Source organism: Heterodontus francisci, chromosome 11 (assembly GCF_036365525.1).
Source record: "Heterodontus francisci isolate sHetFra1 chromosome 11, sHetFra1.hap1, whole genome shotgun sequence".
NCBI lineage: Eukaryota > Metazoa > Chordata > Chondrichthyes > Heterodontiformes > Heterodontidae > Heterodontus > Heterodontus francisci.
Window position 1 is genome coordinate 66,627,184 of NC_090381.1, and position 20,415 is coordinate 66,647,598.

General features: G+C 40.2%; 1 protein-coding gene across 1 annotated transcript in view; it reads left to right on the forward strand.

The window, feature by feature from the left end:
- The window catches only part of LOC137375035 (neuroligin-1-like), an 82,110-nt gene extending 62,750 nt beyond the window's left edge, over positions 1-19,360 (forward strand). The window contains exons 7-9 of the mRNA XM_068041658.1: positions 4,117-4,329; positions 7,337-8,126; positions 17,267-19,360. Of these exons, the coding sequence (XP_067897759.1) occupies positions 4,117-4,329; positions 7,337-8,126; positions 17,267-18,092 (1,829 nt within the window). The 3' untranslated portion in view covers positions 18,093-19,360. The remainder of the gene's footprint in view (positions 1-4,116; positions 4,330-7,336; positions 8,127-17,266) is intronic.
- The last annotated feature ends 1,055 nt before the right edge of the window (positions 19,361-20,415 follow it).

Sequence of the window (20,415 nt, forward strand, 5' to 3'; positions counted from 1 at the left end):
GGAGTTGCGAATGGTGCTGAACATCGTACAATCATCAGCAAACATCCCCACTTCTAACCTTATGATTGTATTCAGCATTAGTAGATAAATTGCTCTTACATGTGTTATGATCAGATGAATGGGACTAATGGTTCCCCTCTTTTCCCTTTCCTTGTATGATCACAACAGGTTTACTTTTTTGAAAAGGATATACTTGCCAATTCAGTGAGTGTTTAACTGTTTACCTGCTGTGATCATAAAAGATCCAATCAGACAGGTTTCCTTGAGTTTAACAAAGAAAGAGGTTAACTTTATTATACTTAAACCAATCTAAGAAAAACATTAAAATTTGACTTTCTCACACACACACTCGAAGTTCGCACACACACTCGAAGTTCACACACACACAGAGTGGGGAAGGATAGATTGATTAAATTAGAGTCCAGAAAAATAAAAGGGGTATACAGTCTGTGGAGGTTATGACTCGGCTGGCTTCAGGCTGAATTCAGTGGTCGTGCAACTTTCCCTCGGTCCTGAATCTTCCAATTTGAAGATGTGGATGGCTGATTTGGCTGTTCTGCTGGAGACAGTAGTGCGGGCTGATTTCCTTTAAGAAGTCTCTGTTTGGAGCAGCGGCATCCCTGGGTGATCACGGTCAGTAAACAGGGTTCAAAGCTTGCAAGGTGGGTTGGAGACAGAGGGAGGAAGGAAGGACCCCACTTTGGTCTTTCCTTGTCAGCATCTAGCTGCTTGTCTCTTTACTGCAGAGAAAACAGATGCTTTAACACACAAAGTTTGCGCCTATCACATGACCATTGCCCAATAATTCAAGCATGGTCGTTACTAGTGTATTCCCCCTTGCAACTTAATTAGCCGAGGTCTAGGAATCCCCTTCTCACAGTTAGGGTTCCATTGTTCAAGTAATTAGGTTGAGTAGTTTGTCTCCACCAGTTGAGTACTTCAGGTGATTGCCTTAATGCCTTGCTAATGGGGACAGGATATGTGATTCACTCAAATTCCCCAGGACATTGTCCTTGATGGGTCTTTGAAGATATGGGGCTGGATTTAATGTTCCCGCCACTGGGAGTGGCGATGGATGAAAAAAATGGCATGCTGCTATGCCACCGCGATCTAGCGCACGGCAGTTCAAGATAATACGCCGGTCAGGCTGCCCCCTCAAATCAGGTGGTGGGGGCAGGCTCTGTGTCACTGGCAGCAGTGTCAGCTGCCTGTGTGCAGGTGCTGGTACCATTTTTAAAGGGCAGCCAGACCTGCCACTAAATTTAAATATTTAAACCTGTACCCCTTCAGTACACCACAAAACAATTTGCCCTTATCCTCCCCCGCCAATAAGACTTACAGATAATAGTTGCCCTCTTCCACCCCCCCACCCCCCGCCCTGCCCACAAAATACCTACATGGAAGATTTGACCTTCCCCCACTCCCCAACTGTCCAAAGTGCAGAGGTCACCCCTTCCCCCACCCCCCTCCCCTACACTATACATGCTGATTTTACCCCGTTATCCCCCACCCCCACCCCACACTGCACTAAAAATCCTAAGTTCCCCCCTTCCCTACCTCAGTGGTGCCAGCTTTCCCTGGACGAGAAAGTGAAGGCGCATGACTGCTGGCCGCCGCACGGGAGATCCCGGGCAGCCGGTAAGATTGCTGTCACGTTTATTTAAATGTATTCATTTACTTTATTTAAAAATTCAAATTCGGATCCCGTTGCCCAGCAGTGGAGGGCCGCCATGGAGCCTCGCCATCGCTGGGAAGATTGGGCCCCAAAAAGGATCCCGATAGAGGGACCTCAACAAAATTCAGCCCATGGCGTTTCCATTTCAATGTAGTGGAATGCGGAAGGTACAGTGATTAAAATTGGGGTCGCCATCTTGAGCAGCAAACATCAAGTGCTGTCCAGTCACTGTTTTTTAAAAATTCAATTCGGGTTTCCAGCTGGTGGATTAAAAATCGTCTTTCAACATAAAGCACGTTTTTGTGACACATAATATATACATATTCTTTGAAAACATGATATTGCCTCTTGCCTTTGCCCGTAACATTTGTTGTACTTAACATTACCTTTCTTTTTATGATTTATATTGAACTAGATTCATTGTAAACAGGCTGGTTCTGAGGACATTTTAAAACATTTTTACTTGATTTCATAATTTCGATTGAGAATGTGGAGCCAAAAGTAACTTTCGTCCTTATCAAATTTATACTTTTAATCTGGTGTGAATATAGGGAAGTTTCTCCCCAAATAAATTCACTGATGAAAATAGTAAAATACAAATGCTTTCTGGCCCTATTCCACCTGTTTTCCGGTGGACTGAACTAGAAATATGCTCAGCTATATCATTTTTCCAACTCCTTTTCTGGAGCACTGCCCCAATATCTCAAAATTCGTTCTCCCATCCTCGCATGCATATAACATGAAAATGAGGGAACCATGGCCTTTGCTGCCATTTGCCCAGTTTGGACACTGGACGCAGGAGTCATCTGTTAGGCTCCAGTTCCCAGCATTCAGTGGTCGATGGAGGGGGCCTCAGAGGTTTAGCTGAAGAGGAGCTCATTCAAATGCTCTTAGATCATGGCCACATACAGGCTCAACCACCAGGAGGAAAAACCTTGCACAAAAGAAGTATTTTCTTCAGCCAGAAAGAAACAAAGACATGCATTTATAGAACACCTTTCATGACCTAAGCCAGCTCAGTGGGCTGCCTTTGTCCTCCTGCTGCAGGATCCCAAGACCTGCCACGGCAACTCTAGCTTCATTCTGCTACAGCTGCTGTGACAGAAGCTGCGATGCCCGCTTGCTTCATATTCAAATACCTCCAAGAGCAAAGGTTGTGGAGGCATCTTTCTGGTGGATGGAAGACCTGCCCTGCCATGTAGTCTTGCAGTAATGCACAGCGTACAAGTAGTCCTGATATCTTTGCTTTGGGAGAACCCATAGGGTTTTGCATAAATAATAGAGGAATACCAGGATTGTAAGGGATGAAACTGGTTTACGCCAGTTGCACTAAGTGGGCTCATAACGAACTGACAGCTTGTTTTACATTGTGCCGATTTTCTTTGTGCATTGAAGCTAATATAAAAGAACTGTTGGTGTGGTATAAGATGGGCTGATGATTCACTACGAGACCATTCCGCGCTACTGTTGTAAATCAATTTCAACCTCAAAATATTGATCCAATAAAATAATAGTTTTTGTTGGCCTGATAGTTTGTTTCTGAAACTTTCAAAACATGAAATTCAAAAACCTGCTATATTTAATCATAATTAAAGCACACACATTTTGTTTTAGATTGAAAGTAGAGATGACAGTGCTATATAGGGCTTCAGGCATTGCCTTTTTGACAGTAGCTACAGATTTTGTTCCAGTGAAAATGGGTGAAGTGTCTCATGATGTATGATAAAAATCCAAAATGGAATTGCATATATAGCTAACAATAATCATTTTGTGCAAATAACAGCAAAAATAGGAAATAAAGGGTACCAGATGATCATTTGGATCAATTAAGAATGAGCACAAACATCAGACTGTGGGTCCTTGCCCATAATTTCCCATCTATGTATCTTGGTATGAGCTGAGCTATTTGGTGATTGGTGAGAGTCCTTAATAGAGGGTAAGGTTCATCACTTCAGGGAGAAAGATTATCTATGCTGTGGAAACAAATAATTAAAGCCATTTTTAAAATGGCTCCGGTTTAAAACTCTGGGAGAAATTCATTCATGTAGCAGTGCTTATGTCGATTCCTAGGAGCAGGCAGCGCTGGGGGGGGGCCCTACCTGGCAACCTGTGCAGCTTCCTTCAATGATATCAATATGGAATGCTGTGTAGGTGTCAGCCCGCGGCAGTGTCTGCACCCGCCCGGGGTCGGTGTAGTCTGTGTAGGAACAAATTTCTCCACCTCTGACTTTAATTGGAATTATTATTGTAATTTACTGATTTATGGCATTTTTGAAAAAAATCAAAGTTTCACGTGACACCATGAAAACCGGTTTCATCATGTTGCTAGTATGATAGAAACAATTAAAGTACAGCTGAGAATATTCAGTGTGTTTACTTCTTTTAACCTATTTGTTTAATTAACCTAATTTTTTTTTTTCCCTTATTCTTCATTGTCACAGGATTTTTAAGCACCGGTGACCAAGCTGCTAAAGGAAATTATGGACTTCTTGATCAAATACAAGCATTACGTTGGATTAGTGAGAATATAGCTTTCTTCAGTGGCGATCCATTACGAATAACTGTTTTTGGATCAGGCGCTGGTGCCTCTTGCGTCAATTTATTGACTTTATCCCATTATTCTGAAGGTAACCGTTGGAGCAATTCAACCAAAGGTATTAAGCAGGTTGAAAATTTTGACAATTTTGGTGTCTGCATGTCACCGCCATTAGTATCATGTGATGCTCCGTATATATTTCTATATAATTGTCGACTGAACCTCAGAAAAGAGCAACCTCTTTGGCTGTATTAGTTTTTTTTTATTCTGAGTCCACTCTTATGTGCATGCTCACATTTTGAGTGACACACTTTATCCTGTTGATCTTTATAAACAACAGCAAAACAAAATTCTAGTGGACTTCTGAACAGCACATCAACACGTCAAAGTAACTGACGTTTTTGGTTCTTTCCCTTTCTTATAAAAGTGGTTGTCTGTCAAAATGAACCCACTTCTTGAAATATATGCTGCCAAATTATATTACTAATGACGGGCAGACATATTAAAGTTCTTTTGTCATGCCACTGCACTTTCTACTTTCATTCTGGCATCAGTGATGTTGTTGGATTTGTAGAATTTCAAATAAAGTGAGGAAAAAATTTTGTGCCTTGTTCAGAAATCTTTTGTTTGAGAATGCATGAGCCGCTTGCTGTCATCTGAAAAACGTTTGAATGTTTTGCATGCATGATCCAAAATTGTCAAAGCATCGAGGTCACAAGCAGATGTTTATGTGCGTGAGTATCTGTTTATCCCACATGCCTATCACTAGTTGGGTAGATTAGATCTTATGTAAAAGGCAAACTTTGTTGTCCATTAGGCCATTAAATTTATTTTCTGCATCTTGCACCAGCCATACATCATTCACCCTTCTGCATGACCATTGCCTGCCTATCAGTTATGTTCTGTTTGTCCATTGTCATTACTGTTGTGTGATTTCTTTACTTTTTTCTTTTTGAAAAACAACCTGAATCAGGAGAACATCTCCTGAAAGAGTACTGCAAGTGAAAATTTGTGCCTTTTGCCAATGACTGGCAAAATTGCACCAATATTTTCTTCCTATTTTCTGATTTATGGAAGGTGCTATCTCAAAAGAAGAAAGACATAAGCCTATTATTCTGGGTTTACAAAGAATATGTTACTTGTCTAAACATACTTAAGAGAAAACTTGAAATACTAGCAGATAATTTTGTCTGTTTCAATAATCCTAAATATATTTTACGCCTGCACAGTGCTGAAAATGCTGCAAAAATAACAAGATATGGCATGATCACTTTTTTCTGTATTGATGATTTATTTGAAGCTGATTAATGAATTGAACTCCAACTTGGAGCATTTTAAAGGGATTCCATTGATACACGAATCAATTTGTGCACTTTAAGTTTTGAATATTTCATCTTCCTTCAATTATCATCTCATGCTGATGCATAGAACCATTCTCACATGGTGCAATAATGTGATTAAAGATTTGAAGTTGCCTTGTCACTTTTTTCCCTGAAATGTAGATTGCTGTTTAGTATTTTAATATTTTTCTGAAATGAAACTATTTTTGATATTCTATATTTGAACTTGAATTCAAAGTATTATGCAAATAAACTAGCAAATGTAAATAAATTATTTTGAGATTTAAAGTCAAACATATAAAGCAGGAAATTTCTGAAATGTTCTCTTCTTTCATGTGTTTAAACTTGGTGGTGGCTCCCAGGGCACAAAATGATTCTCTCAGTTTTCTATGTTTTCTAACATATCCTTTATGGAAGGAAATGTAATGTTCTTTAAAGTGTAAGGGGTTTTCCTCATTTTTTTTTAACTTTTAACTCAATACGTAAATATTATGTTCTGACACTTGAAATACATTTTGTGTTAAATAGAATTTCAATGAGTTTATTGGAAATCGATTAAGTTACTGTTTAGGTATCCCTGTAGATTTGGGTTGCCCAGTTGTCCTCCTATGAAGACTTGTTTTAGCCAAAATGTAAACTTTAAAGAGCTGTTCTCTTGCAAAATATACACCACCAAACCAACTTTAAGACCAGTTGCCTTAGCCCAGAGTTTTAATAAGATACTGTTGTCGCCAACACAGAGACTAACATAAAATATTATTTATTTTTACCATTGCATCAAAGTATAATACAATATATTTCATAGTAGATTTCTCCTAAATGTTATTCACATGACATGCCAATTTTGTAGCTCTAGCTCCTTTAGTAGTGTTGGAACTGTTGAATGAACAGGTATATTGAGTCATACCTTCTCTTTTCAGTATTCTATTACTGTTCATAACTTAAATTTGTACATAAACTTATATCAGGTACTAAACAAAATAGTTAATATACTCAAGTAACCATACAGAACATTCCCTGTGACTGTTTGCTACAACACACTAGGTTTTGAGCTTGATACCTAATGTAGTAAGTGATGATCCTTACCAGTTCTTAATAAAGTGATACCTAAGAATCCTACTTAAACCTGAAATAGAAACAAAATGCTGAAAATATATCAGCAACTGTGAAGAGAAAAGACAGGTTTATGTTTTGTGTGCAGACACTTCATCAGAACTGTTAGAACAGAAATGTTATATATCTTGAAATAAATTATGTTATAACTGGAAGCTGTGTTCACTCTTGGAACAAAATGTTTAACAAACCATAAGTAATGATGTTAAAATTCTATTCTTAAAAATTTAATTAGTGCATATATTTAAATAGTGTAGAATCTAGGAGTTTCTGCTGGCCAGTTCCTGGAGTGAGCAGCATTGCCATTGCAACTGTTGTGAATGTTGGCTGCAAAGTTGATAGTAATCATCAAATATAAAATGAATGCATTAAATAATCCAAAAAGTGGATTAGAAATGAAGGGTAGAGCATTGCAAAATATATGGACGATGAAAAGGAATTTTTTTTTGATGTGCCTGAGTTTTAGTTACTTCTAGAACTATTTCCAGTTAATTTGGACAGTGTAGAATTCTGAACCCCTTTTTTAAGAATTTTACTGAGAATTATTTATACATAATTTTGAACCACTTTGATGACCAAGTGCCACCACTAGTTTTCATTAATTTCTAATAATTACATGTTTTAATAAGCTTTGATGACTGTCTTAGTACCCTTTATGATATCTGTCCACAGGACTTTTTCAGAGAGCAATAGCACAAAGTGGTACTGCTTTGTCCAGCTGGGCAGTCAGCTATCAACCAGCAAAGTTCGCAAGGCAGTTGGCCACTAAAGTTGGCTGCAACGTGATAGATACTATTGACTTGATAGAATGCTTACGTTCCAAACAGTACAAGGAACTTATTGAACAAGACATCCAGCCTGCAAGATACCATATTGCCTTTGGACCAGTCATTGATGGAGACGTTATACCTGATGATCCTCAAATTCTGATGGAACAGGGTGAATTCCTTAACTATGATATCATGCTGGGAGTGAATCAAGGTGAGGGATATAAATTTGTTGAAAGCATAGTGGACAATGAGGATGGAGTTTCAGCCAGTGATTTCGACTTTGCTGTGTCTAATTTTGTGGATAACTTGTATGGTTATCCTGAAGGCAAGGATGTCCTGAGGGAGACCATCAAATTCATGTACACAGATTGGGCGGATCGACATAATCCAGAAACACGGAGGAAAACGTTGTTGGCTTTGTTTACTGACCATCAGTGGGTGGCACCAGCAGTAGCTACAGCTGACCTTCACTCAGGCTTTGGTTCACCCACTTTCTTCTATGCCTTTTATCATCACTGCCAGAGTGACATGATGCCAGCTTGGGCTGACGCTTCTCATGGAGATGAAATCCCTTATGTGTTTGGGGTCCCAATGATTGGTGCTACTGAACTGTTCCCTTGTAATTTCTCCAAAAATGATGTCATGCTAAGCGCCGTTGTGATGACATACTGGACTAACTTTGCAAAGACAGGGTAAGTAAAGCGTAGGAGCTGTGATGGTAGTTGAGATTCTACAAAAAAGATTGCTCATTCACAAACGTTGATACTAGACTGGAATTATTTCTAATCTAGACTGTTGTCTGCTTACAACCTCTCTGCCTAATTAGCACATTTTTAAGCTAGAGAACAATGCAATCACAATTTGATTTCATTTATATGACATTAAATATTTCTGATCTAATTTACTGGCTATTACTGAAATTACCTATTCCACTAAAAGTAACTTGCTAACAGTAAGTTAAAGCTGCATTCCCTGTAAGTACTTCTTAAATACTGCCCGTAAATATTTTTTTTAACTTTTCAGCAAATCCTTGTTCATTTTCTCTCCAACTGAAGTTCCCAATGCAGCCGTTGAATACGTCAATCAGTAATTCCAGAAGAAATCTGTAATATAATATGAGAAACAATAAAGATATTGGGCTGAAATTTACGCCGCCCCAGTGGGTCGGATAGTGGCGTGGGGGCGATGTAAAATTGAGCGGGAAGCTCTGGGAGGCCTATCTAACCCGCTCCCACCTCCAATCAACTTTGGCCTCGGGCGGGTGGGCCGTTTTCCTCCCCCTCCGCCCGACCACCGTAATCAAGGCCCTTAAGTGGCCACTTAACGGCCACTTAAGGGCCCTTGCCCACCTCCACGGGTATTTTACCCATGGAAAGTGGGCATTCTGGGGACGTGAAAGATAGAGGGCCGCCCCCGCCTCCCAACCCACTCCCGGGACCCAAGATGCCCCCTCCCCGCAAACAACCACTCCAGCCTCACCAGGGAAGGACCGATCATTACTCATGGCTCCATCTGGTCAACTGGGCTGCAGTCCCAGCAGTGGCCACCGCTCCCGGTGGCACTGCTGGGACTAAGAGCTGCTGACCTACTGATTGGCCGGCAGCTCAATGAGGCGGGACTTCCTCCCTCAAGCGGGTGGAAGTCCCACCATGGGACAATTAAAGCCTGGGGACCCGTAAATTACAGAACGAATCCCCGGGCTAGGCAGAAGCGGGTTCGCCACTGACTTTTACGTCGGTGGTGAATTCCCGTCCGCCTCAGGTAAAATCCAGCCCATTAGCTCTGATTGAGATGTACAGCATATTGAAATTGTGACTGGCAAATTGTAGTATACGTGGAACAGAAATAATTTAAAATATGCAAATATTTTATGTGAATGTATCAAAACAGATTGAAGTTGAATGGGAATTTTTACCAGACCTTATTAGATTAGATTAGAGATACAGCACTGAAACAGGCCCTTCGGCCCACCGAGTCTGTGCCGAACATCAACCACCCATTTATACTAATCCTACACTAATCCCATATTCCTACCAAACATCCCCACCTGTCCCTATATTTCCCTACCACCTACCTATACTAGTGACAATTTATAATGGCCAATTTACCTATCAACCTGCAAGTCTTTTGGCTTGTGGGAGGAAACCGGAGCACCCGGAGAAAACCCACGCAGACACAGGGAGAACTTGCAAACTCCACACAGGCAGTACCCGGAATCGAACCCGGGTCCCTGGAGCTGTGAGGCTGCGGTGCTAACCACTAAATCATAGAATCATAGAATGATACAACACAGAAGGAGGATATTTGGCATCTTGTGCCTGTGCCTGTTCTTTGGTAATGCTATCCAATTAGTCCCACTCCCCTGCTCTTCCTCCATAGCCCTGTATTTTTTTCCCTTCAAGTTCTTTTTTGAATGTTATTATTGAATCTGCTTCCACACCCTTTCAGGCAGTGCATTCCAAACCACAACTCACTGTGTGAGAAAAAGTTTCTTCATGTTTCTTCATGTTGCCTCTGAATTCTTTTCCCAATCAACTTAAGTCTTTGTCCTCTGGTTATCGACCCTTCTGCCAGTGGAAATAGTTTCTACTTATTTACTCTTAAAACATTCATGATCTCCATCAAATCACCTTCTAACCTTCTGTGCTCCAAGGAGAACAATGCCAGCGTCTCCAGTCTCTCTACATAACTGAAGTTCTTCATCCTTGATACCATTCCAGTAAATCCTTGACATCCTTCTTAAGTATGGTGCCAGAATTGAGCACAGTACTCCATCTAAGGCCTAACCAGTGATTTCTAAAGAACGTAAGAACATAAGAACATTAGAACTAGGAGCAGGAGTAGGCAATTCAGCCCCTTGAGCCTGCTTCGCCATTCAATACCATCATGGCTGATCTCATCTCGGCCTCAACTCCACTTTCCTGCCCATTCTGCATAACCCTTCAACACTTTTACTAATTAGAAATCTGTCTATCTCCTCCTTAAATTTACTCAATGTCCTGGCATCCACCGCACTCTGGGGTAGTGAATTCCACAGACTCACAACCCTTTGAGAGAAGTAATTTCTCCTCATCTCTGTTTTAAATCTGCTACCCCTTATCCTAAAACTATGACCTCTCATTCTAGATTGTCCCACAGGAGGAAACATTCTCTCTACATCTACTTTGTCAATCCCTTAATCATCTTATATACCTCAACTAGATCTCCTCTCATTCTTCTAAACTCTAGAGAGTAAAGACCTAAACTGCTCAATCCCTCTTCATAAGACAAACCCCTCATCTCTGGAATCAATCTAGTGAACCTCCTCTGAACTGCCTCCAATGTAACTACATCCCCCCTCAAATAGGGGGACCAAAACTGTATACAATACTCCAGGTGCGGTCTCACTAATGCCTTGTACAGTTGCAGCAACACTTCCCTACTTTTATACTCTATTTCTTTAGTAATAAATGCTAAAATTCCATTTGCCTTCCTTATTACCTGCTGCACCTGCATACTAGTTTTCTACGATTCATGCACAAGGACACCCAGATCCCTCTGCACCGAAGCATTCTGGGGTTTCTCTCCATTTAGATAGCAATTTGCCTTTCTATTCTTTTGACCACGTTAAACTCCATCTACCAAATTTTGGCCCATTCACCTAACCTATCCATATCCATTTGTAAATTTCTTATTTCTCTAATGCAACTTACTATCCCACCTATTTTAGTGTCATCTGCAAATTTGGCTATAGTACTTTCTATCCCTGCATCCAAGTCATTAATATATATTGTAAATAGTTGGGGCCTGAGGACCGAACCCTGTGGCACCCCACTAATTACATCTTGCCAGCCAGAAAACGACCCATTTATCCCGATTTTCTGTTGGTTAGCCAATCCCCTATCCAAGCTAATAAATTGCCCCTAACCCATGTGATCTTACCTTGTGTATTAATCTTTTGTGCGGCACCTTATCAAATGCCTTCAGCAAGTCCAGATATACTACCTCTACAGGATCCCCATTATCCACTTTACTTGATACATCTTCGAAGAACTCTAGCAAATTAGTCAAACACGATTTACCTTCATAATACCATGCTGACTCTGATGGATTGCGTTTTGACTTTCTAAACGTCCTGTTATTACTTCCGTAATAATGGATTCTAACAATTTCCCAACAACAGATGTTAAACTAACTGATCTATAGTTTCCTACTTTCTGCCTCCCTCCTTTTTTGACTAAGGGCGTTATATTAGCATTTTTCAAATCCACTGGAACCTTCCCCGCATCCAGGGAATTTTGGAATATTATAACCAATGGATCCACTATCTCCACTGCTACTTCCTTTAAGACCCGAGGATGTAGGCCATCAGGCCCTGGGGACTTGTCTGCCTTCAATCCCAATAATTTGCTCAGACTTTTTCCCTAGTGATGTTGTTTGTTCTAAGTTCCTCCCTTTCTATAACCTCTGCATTACTTGTTACTATTGGGATAGTACTAGTGTCCTCCATCGTGAAAACTGAGGCAAAATACTGATTTAGTGTCTCTGCTATTTCTGTGTTCCCCACCATTAACTCCCCAGTCTCATCCTCCAAGGGACCAACATTTACTTTAGCTACTCTCTTCCCTTTTATATACTTACAGAAGCTTTTGCTATCTGTTTTTATATTTTGTGCTAGTTTTCTTTCATAATTTACCTTTGCTCTTTTTATTACTTGCTTGGTAACTCTTTGTTGATTTTTAAAAGTTTCCCAATCTTCCAGCCTGTCACTGGCCTTTGCAATATGGTATGCCTTAGTTTTTGTCTTTAATTTATTAAGAGATGTTGCTTAGCCATGGATGTTTTTTTCCCGAAGTTCCGAAGAAGGGTCACTGACCCGAAACGTTAACTCTGCTTCTCTTTCCACAGATGCTGCCAGACCTGCTGAGTGATTCCAGCATTTCTTGTTTTTGTTTGTGATGTTTTTTTTCCCCTCTTACAATCTTTCTTCCTCTCTGGAATATATTTTAGTTGGGAGAATTTGACTATCTCCTTAAACATCTGCCACTGCTCATCAACTGTTCTACCTTTTAGTCTTCCTGTCCACTAGGGCAAAATCTGTCCTCATGCCTATGTAATTACCTTTGTTTAACTCCAGAATGCTAGTGTGGGACTCCAGTTTCTCGCCCTCAAACTGAATTTCAAATTCTAGCATGCTATGATCACTCTTTCCTAGAGGATCCTTAACTATGAGATCATTAATTAATCCCACCTCATTACACAATACCAAATCTAGAATAGCCCGCTCCCTGGTTGGTTCCGCAACATATTGCTCCAAAAAACAATCTCTAATACATTCAATGAGCTCTCCCTCAAGGCTCCCATTGCCAATATGATTAATCCAATCCAAATGCATATTAAAATCACCCATGATTATTGCCGTACCTTTCTTACAAGCACCCAGTATTTCCTGGTTTGTACTGTGCCCCACTGTGGAACTACTGTTTGGGTTCCTATAGATTACTCCCACCATGGTCTTCTTTCCCTTGCTATTTCTTATTTCTACCCAGACTGATTCTATGTCTTGATCTCCAGTGCCTATATCATTTCTCACTGCAGCACTGATCTCTTCCTTTACTAACAAAGCTACACCTCCTGCTTTTCCTTCCTGCCTATCCTTCCGAAATACTGAGTACCCTTGGATATTCAATTCCTAAACCTGGTTTCCCTGCAACCATGTCTCAGTAATCGCCACTAAATCAGACCCATTCGTCTCTATTTGCACTGTTAACTCGTTAATTTTATTCCGAATGCTTCATGCATTCAGATACAAAGCCTTTAAGTTTGTTCTATTATCAAATTTCCCTACTCTTGTACGATTTCTTGGTGCAATATGATGTTCACACGTTCTGTCCCTACCGTTTATATTCTGGTAACAATCAGCCTTATCACTAACCTGCACTCCTACCTTCTCCTTTAGCTTTGACTTCCTAATTTTCCATGCAACTGAACATTTCCCCCCCCACTCCCACTATTTAGTTTGAAGCCCTATCTACAGCCCTTGTTATGCGATTTGCCAGGACTCTGGTCCCAGCGTGATTCAGGTGAAGCCTGCCCCATCGGAACAGCTCCCTCCTTCCCCAGTACTGGTGCCAATGTCCCACGGATTTGAACCCATTCCTCCCACACCAATCTTTGAGCTACGCATTTACCTCTTTAATCTTATTGACCCTGTGCCAATTAGCTTGTGGTTTAAAGGTTTAGCATAACTTTCTTTCTTTTGTAATAAAAACAGAAAATGCTGGAAACACTCAGCAGGTCTGACAGCATCCTTGCTTTTATACTGCCTCTATTAATAAAGCCAAGTATCCCATATGCTTTTTTAACAACATTCTCAAATTGTCCAGCCATCTTCAAAGATTTGTGTACAGATGCCCTGGTATCACTGTTTCTGCACCCCCTTTTAAAATTATACCATTTAGTTCATATTACTCAACCTATTCTTCCTATTTGAACGCATCACTTCACTTTTCTTTGCATTAAATTTCATCCATCACATGTCTACCCATTTTCCCAGTCTATCTATGTCCTCCTGAAGTCTATAACTATCCTCCTCATTGTTTACTATAGTTCTGAGCTTCATGTCATCTGCAACTTTTGAAATTATGCCCTATACAGCCAAGTCCAGGCCGTTGACATCAAAGAGAACAGTGATCCTAACACTAACCCCTGGAGAGCACCACTGTATACTTCCTTTCAGTCTGAAAAACAGCCATTTTGTTCACCTTTAATCTCTGCTTTCTGTCCTTTTTAACCATTTTTACATCCAGCAGCCACTGTCCCTTTAATTCCATGGGTTTTAATTTTCAGATGCCTTTTGAAAACCCATATACACCACATCAACCACATTATCCTCATCATCAACCCTTTCTATTATTTCATCAAAGACTTACCTTTAACAAATCTCTGCTGACTTTAATTTGTTAGCCCATACTTTTCCAAATACCAATTAACCTTGTCCCGGATTATTGTCTCAAAGTTTCCCCGGCACTGACATTAAACTAACTGGCCTGCAATTGCAGGGTATATTGTTTTCCACCTTTTTGAACAGGGTTGTAACATTTACAATCCTCCAGTCCTCTGACATCACCCCATTCCTAAAATTATGGTGAGAACCTCTGCAATTTCCACCCTTACTTTGCTGAGTAACCTAGGATGCATCACATCTGGACTGGGTGACTTTTCTTCTTTGAGGACTACCAACCTTTTTAAGTACATCTATTTTTATCCTATCCAATATCATTGCCATCTCCTCCTTTACCACTACATTGGCAGCATCCTTTTCTGTAGTGAAGACAGATGCAAAGTACTCATTTAGTACCTCATGCCCTCTGCCTTCAAAAGAAGATCTACTTTTTTGTCCCTAATTGGCCCCACCCTTCCTTTGACTACCCATTTATTATTTATTTGATTATACAAGACTATTTATTTCCCCTTAATGTTAACTGGTAATCTAATTTCATACTCTCTCCCTACCTCTTTATTCACTCTTTTAGATCTTTGTACTTCCTATATTCAGTTTGCTTGTCTATTGTGTTATGAACCTTACAATTGTCATTAGCCTTCTTCATTTGTTTCATTTTAAACTTTAGTCATTCAGGGAGCTCCAACTGTGGATGCTGTTCCTTCTCCATTCATAGGAATGTGTTTAGTCCGTACATGAACCACTTTCTCTTTGAAGCCCTCCCATTGTTCAATTACTGTTTTGCCTACCAATTTTTGATTCCAATCCACCTGCACTAGATCCCTTTTTAATTCACAGAAGTTAGCCCTCTTCCAGTTATGTATTTTTATGTTTGATTGTACTTGTTCTTATTCATAAATATTCTAAACATGATGATATGATTACGGTTCCCAAAATGCTCTCACATGAAACATGTTCCATTTCCCCCACTTCATTCCCCAAAATGCGATCTAGCACCGCTTCCACCCTCATTGGGCTGGAAACACACATTTCAGTAATTCTTCCCCCTCTTTGCCCATTACATTATTACTATCCCAATCTATATTAGGATAATTGGAATCCCCATTATCACTACTCTGTGGTTTTTGCATCTTTCTGTAATTTGCCAGTAAATTTTCTCCTCTATCTCCTAACTATTTGGTGGCCAAAAGTATACAACCAATAGTATAATAGCTCCTCTATTGTTTCTTAGTCCTAACCAAATAGACTCTGTTCTTGGCTGCTTAACTACATCATCCCTCTCCAGTGCTATAATAGTATCTTTGATCAATATCGCCACCACCCCCTTTCACCCACTCCACTGCTTTATTCCTTCTGTATCTCCGTATGTTTCCTGAATAGCTTGTGGCCAGGAATATTAAGTTCCTATTCATATTCACATGTGGCAAACTATGCCTACAGCTCACCAATCTTATTTGCCACACTTTGTGTGGCATACATGCACTCCAAACCCACCTTAGACTGTTTTGCATTTGCCCCCCTGTCTGATCCCTTCTAAAAATAAAAAATTGGGAATTCTAACTTTGAGTATTGAACAAAGTTTTACCATCTAGAAGGACAAGGGCAACAGATGCATGGGAACACCACCACCTGCAAGGTCCCCTTTAAGCTGCACACCATCCTGCTTTGGAACTAGATCACCGTTCCTTCACTGTCAAAATCCTGGAACTCCCTTCCTAACAGCACTTTAAGTGTACCTACACCCCAAGGACTGCAGCAGTTCAAGAAGACAGCTCACCACCACCTTCTCAAGGGCAATTGGGAATGGGCAATAAATGCTGGCCTAGGCAGCAACGCCCAAATACCATGAACGAATAAAAAAAATGTGAATTGAATAAAAGTAAGCCAAAAAATTTCCAAGCAAAGGTGACATTTGTGACATATTTAAGATACACCTTAAAAGTAATTAAGGTTTGTACTGCATAGTTAAATTCATATTGGCTGGAATTTTACACCGCCACAGAGGGTCGGATGGTGGCGCAGGGGCGGCGTAAAATTGAGCGGCAGGCTCCGGCAGGCCTACCCACCCCGATTCTGCCTCCGGATAAGTTTACGGAGGTCAGGTGGGGTGGGGGGGGGTGCGGGGAGGTGGGAAACGGCCCACCCGTCCGAGGCCAATCAAGACCCTTATGTGGCCATTAAGTGGCCACTTAAGGGCCCTCACCTGCCTCCACGGATATTTTACCCATGCCAAGCGGGTATGCTGGGGAGGTGAAAGGGCGCCCAGCGATAGCTGCCGGCCTTTCCGCGCCCCGGGGGGGGCATGGCAGTCGGGCACAGGGTGCCCGATTGAGGGCCCCCTGCCTCCCAACCCACCCCCGGGATCCAAGACGCCCCCCCTCCCCCCAAATGACCAACCTAGTCTCACCAGGGCACAACCGATTCCCCCTGATGAGGCAACTCAAACTTACCCACTCTCTCGGGTCCATGGCATCGGCTGGGCTGCAGTCCCAGCAGTGACCACGGCTCCCGGTGGCGCTGCTGAGACTAAGAGCTGCCGGCCCGTTGATTGACCGGCAGCTCACTGAGGCGGGACCTCCTCCCTCAAGTGGGTGGAAGTCCCGCCTCGGGCCAATTAAAGCCTGTGGATCCGTAAAATACGGGACGGATCCCCAGGCTGGGCGGGAGTGGGTTCATCACCGACATTTACGTCGGAGTCCGGCTCCCGTCCGCCCACTGTAAAATTCCAGCCATATTAGTTTTACTGTATATGGAATAAGAAATAATTGCTTTAAAGCATAGACAACAGTATTTATTGGCATATAATGGAATGGCTGGGGAAAAGTTGTTATTTTTTAAAATTTATGCAATTCCTTCATGATTCATTAAATCTGAATTTATTCCTTACAGTGACCCAAATCAACCTGTTCCTCAGGATACTAAATTTATCCACACCAAGCCAAACCGTTTTGAAGAGGTTGCTTGGTCAAGATATTCTCAGAAAGACCAGCTCTATCTTCATATTGGACTGAAACCACGTGTTAAAGAGCATTATAGAGCTAATAAAGTCAATTTATGGTTGGAGTTGGTTCCTCACTTACATAGTCTGAATGACATTTCACAGTATACTTCTACAACAACAAAAGTCCCTTCTGAAATTACACACAGACCATCAAAGAAGTGGTCTGTTACCACCAAACGTCCTGTGACATCAGTCTTTCCTACAGTCAAACAGGATGACCAGAAACATTCAGCAGGTCCTTTCTTGGTTGATCAAAGAGACTACTCAACAGAGTTAAGTGTTACTATTGCTGTTGGAGCCTCCTTATTGTTTTTGAACATCCTCGCCTTTGCAGCATTGTATTATAAGAAGGATAAGAGGAGGCATGATGTGCATAGAAGATGTAGCCCTCAACGTAATACCACCAATGACCTGACTCATGCACAGGAAGAAGAGATTATGTCCCTACAGATGAAGCACACTGATCTCGATCATGAATGTGATTCCATCCATCCACATGAGGTTGTTCTGCGGACAGCCTGTCCTCCGGATTATACATTAGCAATGAGGCGATCTCCAGATGACATACCTTTAATGACCCCCAATACCATTACAATGATTCCAAATACCATACCTGGAATGCAGCCTCTCCACACATTCAACACATTTACTGGAGGACAAAACAACACTCTTCCACATCCTCATCCCCATTCACATTCAACAACCAGGGTATAGCCAGGCAAGGATTTTAAGAAAACAAGTGTCTAAAGAAGTGTGAGATTGCTAGTGAAGATCATATTTAAATTGGTGTTCATGGTGCATGACCATTACTAAATAATAAGAGAAAATAATCTGTTGGTAATTGTATCTAATACTGTTGGGTATATTCCTGAGAGGCAAGTAAGTTTGGACCCATCTGATCAATTTTAAAAATTCTCATAGATGGCAATCTTTCGCAATTCAGCTGGAAATGGAAAAGTATTTTTCTTTGAAGACTTGGAACTGTGTTCTGACTTGGTGCCAAAAGCAATGTTGTACCATTAGGCATGTGTGACACAAATGAAGAAGGATTTAACAAACAAACATTGAAGACAACACAGAGGCTCAAGGAGCAGATTCATAAGATGACACAAATTCTGTTTATTTTATTTTTGGAACAATGCCATTGTACAAATTTACATAAGAAATGTACATGAAGTACATGCTATTAAGTTCTGGGTAGAGTATTCATGCACAAGGATATGACTGCTCTCTTTCAGTAAGACAGAAGAATAAACCAGTTACTGCCATGAACAGCTTTTTGCAAAGTGCTATCAACACAATTTTGGCAAACACGGGAACAGGACATTTTTAGCACGATACGCATGATTATTTATCTGCTTGGTGACTGTGCTGCTCAATAAGCTGTAATAAAAACATACTTTGCATCCCCATTCAAATTCTTATTTTAAAAAATACTTCATCGAATGGCACAAACTAAGGAAGAGTTTGATGCAAATCCAATACAATAAGTTCTTGGTAGTTTCAATGAAAAAGGTCAAAGAAAGTAGTTTTGTATAAATGTGTGCTAGAATAATTGTTAAAGTGAACACTCACAGTCATAAATTCTAGAAAAGGGAATTTTCAGTGTTGTAATTTTCTTCATCAAATTCCTTCCCTTTTCTAGCTTTATTTAGTGCCAATTAATCAAACAGACCATGAAGTAAGGGAAGTCTTGTTTGCTGTAATTTATCTATAGATATTCTTGAAGTGGTTGACAGGAGTATGTTTGCCCTATAAGTTTGTGCAGAGGCTGATGAGGAACCAGACCCTATGCCAAAATAAGTGAAAATTCCAGTAAATGGTGATTCAGAATTAGTTTTATTATGGACAATTTCATAGGATTTTATAAAACTGTATGCAGTGAGAAGGATATTACTCTTTCTAATAATTCTGAGCTATGAAGGTGAGGTCAGTCATGATGTACTAATATTGGCACATGATTTATGGCAAAAAGGCAGAAAATTATTACTGTTAATCATTCTTGTTTCTATTAGTTATGTGAATTGAAAGTTTACAACTTGCTCAATATAATGTTACCATGTAGCATTGATTAGATGTAACACCACTGCCATTTTTTAAAAGGATATTAATGTTGCCAGAAGTACTTTTGCCAAATTATTTTTTTGTTTTCTGTGGTCAGAATGGTTTACAACATTTGTTTGATTTGTTGTGCATGCCTAAAAGCTCTTTAATTTAACTGAAAGCATGTTACAGCAAAATTCATATTTTGCCCCTTTTCAAATATTAATTGCTGGTATCTTTGTCTTACAGTCATTTAAGTACTTCTTCTGAACATCTGCTTCACACTTACAATCAGTATGTAATAGGTTTCTATGTGGTTCACTATAAATCACATAAACGTAAGAGATCAATTAAAATAAATAATTTAGTGCTGCATACATATTTGCTGTTCGTTTAAAGTATTTTCTAGTAACTGCAAGAATCTGGATGAAATGTTTTTCTGACAAAAAATTCTCATGAATAGTCTGAAAAAAGAAGTCATTGGAAGAAAATCCACCAAACAGGCTTGGAATTTATGAGAGAATTTGTAACGGGAAGGGATAACACTCACTAATTACTTGATTCAATGTTAAAAAAAAAAACAGTTTTTGAGTTTTATGGTTTCTCTGGACTCTTAACACGGTTAATTAACTCTCATATAGTAGGTTGTGATATGAAAAAAAATTGTTTAATTGTTATCACCCATTGTAAAAAAAAAAGGTGACTTTGGACATTTTTTTGCAGAAGTTTCCTTTTGATAACAACATGCAAGGTGATTGGAAATTCATTTAAAATTAGGAGACAGAAATGTCTCTCTTCTGTAATATTGCGTTTCTGTAAATTGGATACCTTGGAACTGCTGTAATTTTATAGCATATGGCTTTTATTGTGTTAAACATCAAAATGGTGGAATACAAAAACTATTTGATAGCTAGCATCATAGAAACTGTAATCACCCAGTAGCAAACAACAGGTTTTTTAAATATTTTGATCACAAAAAAGCTTGCCCTGAGGT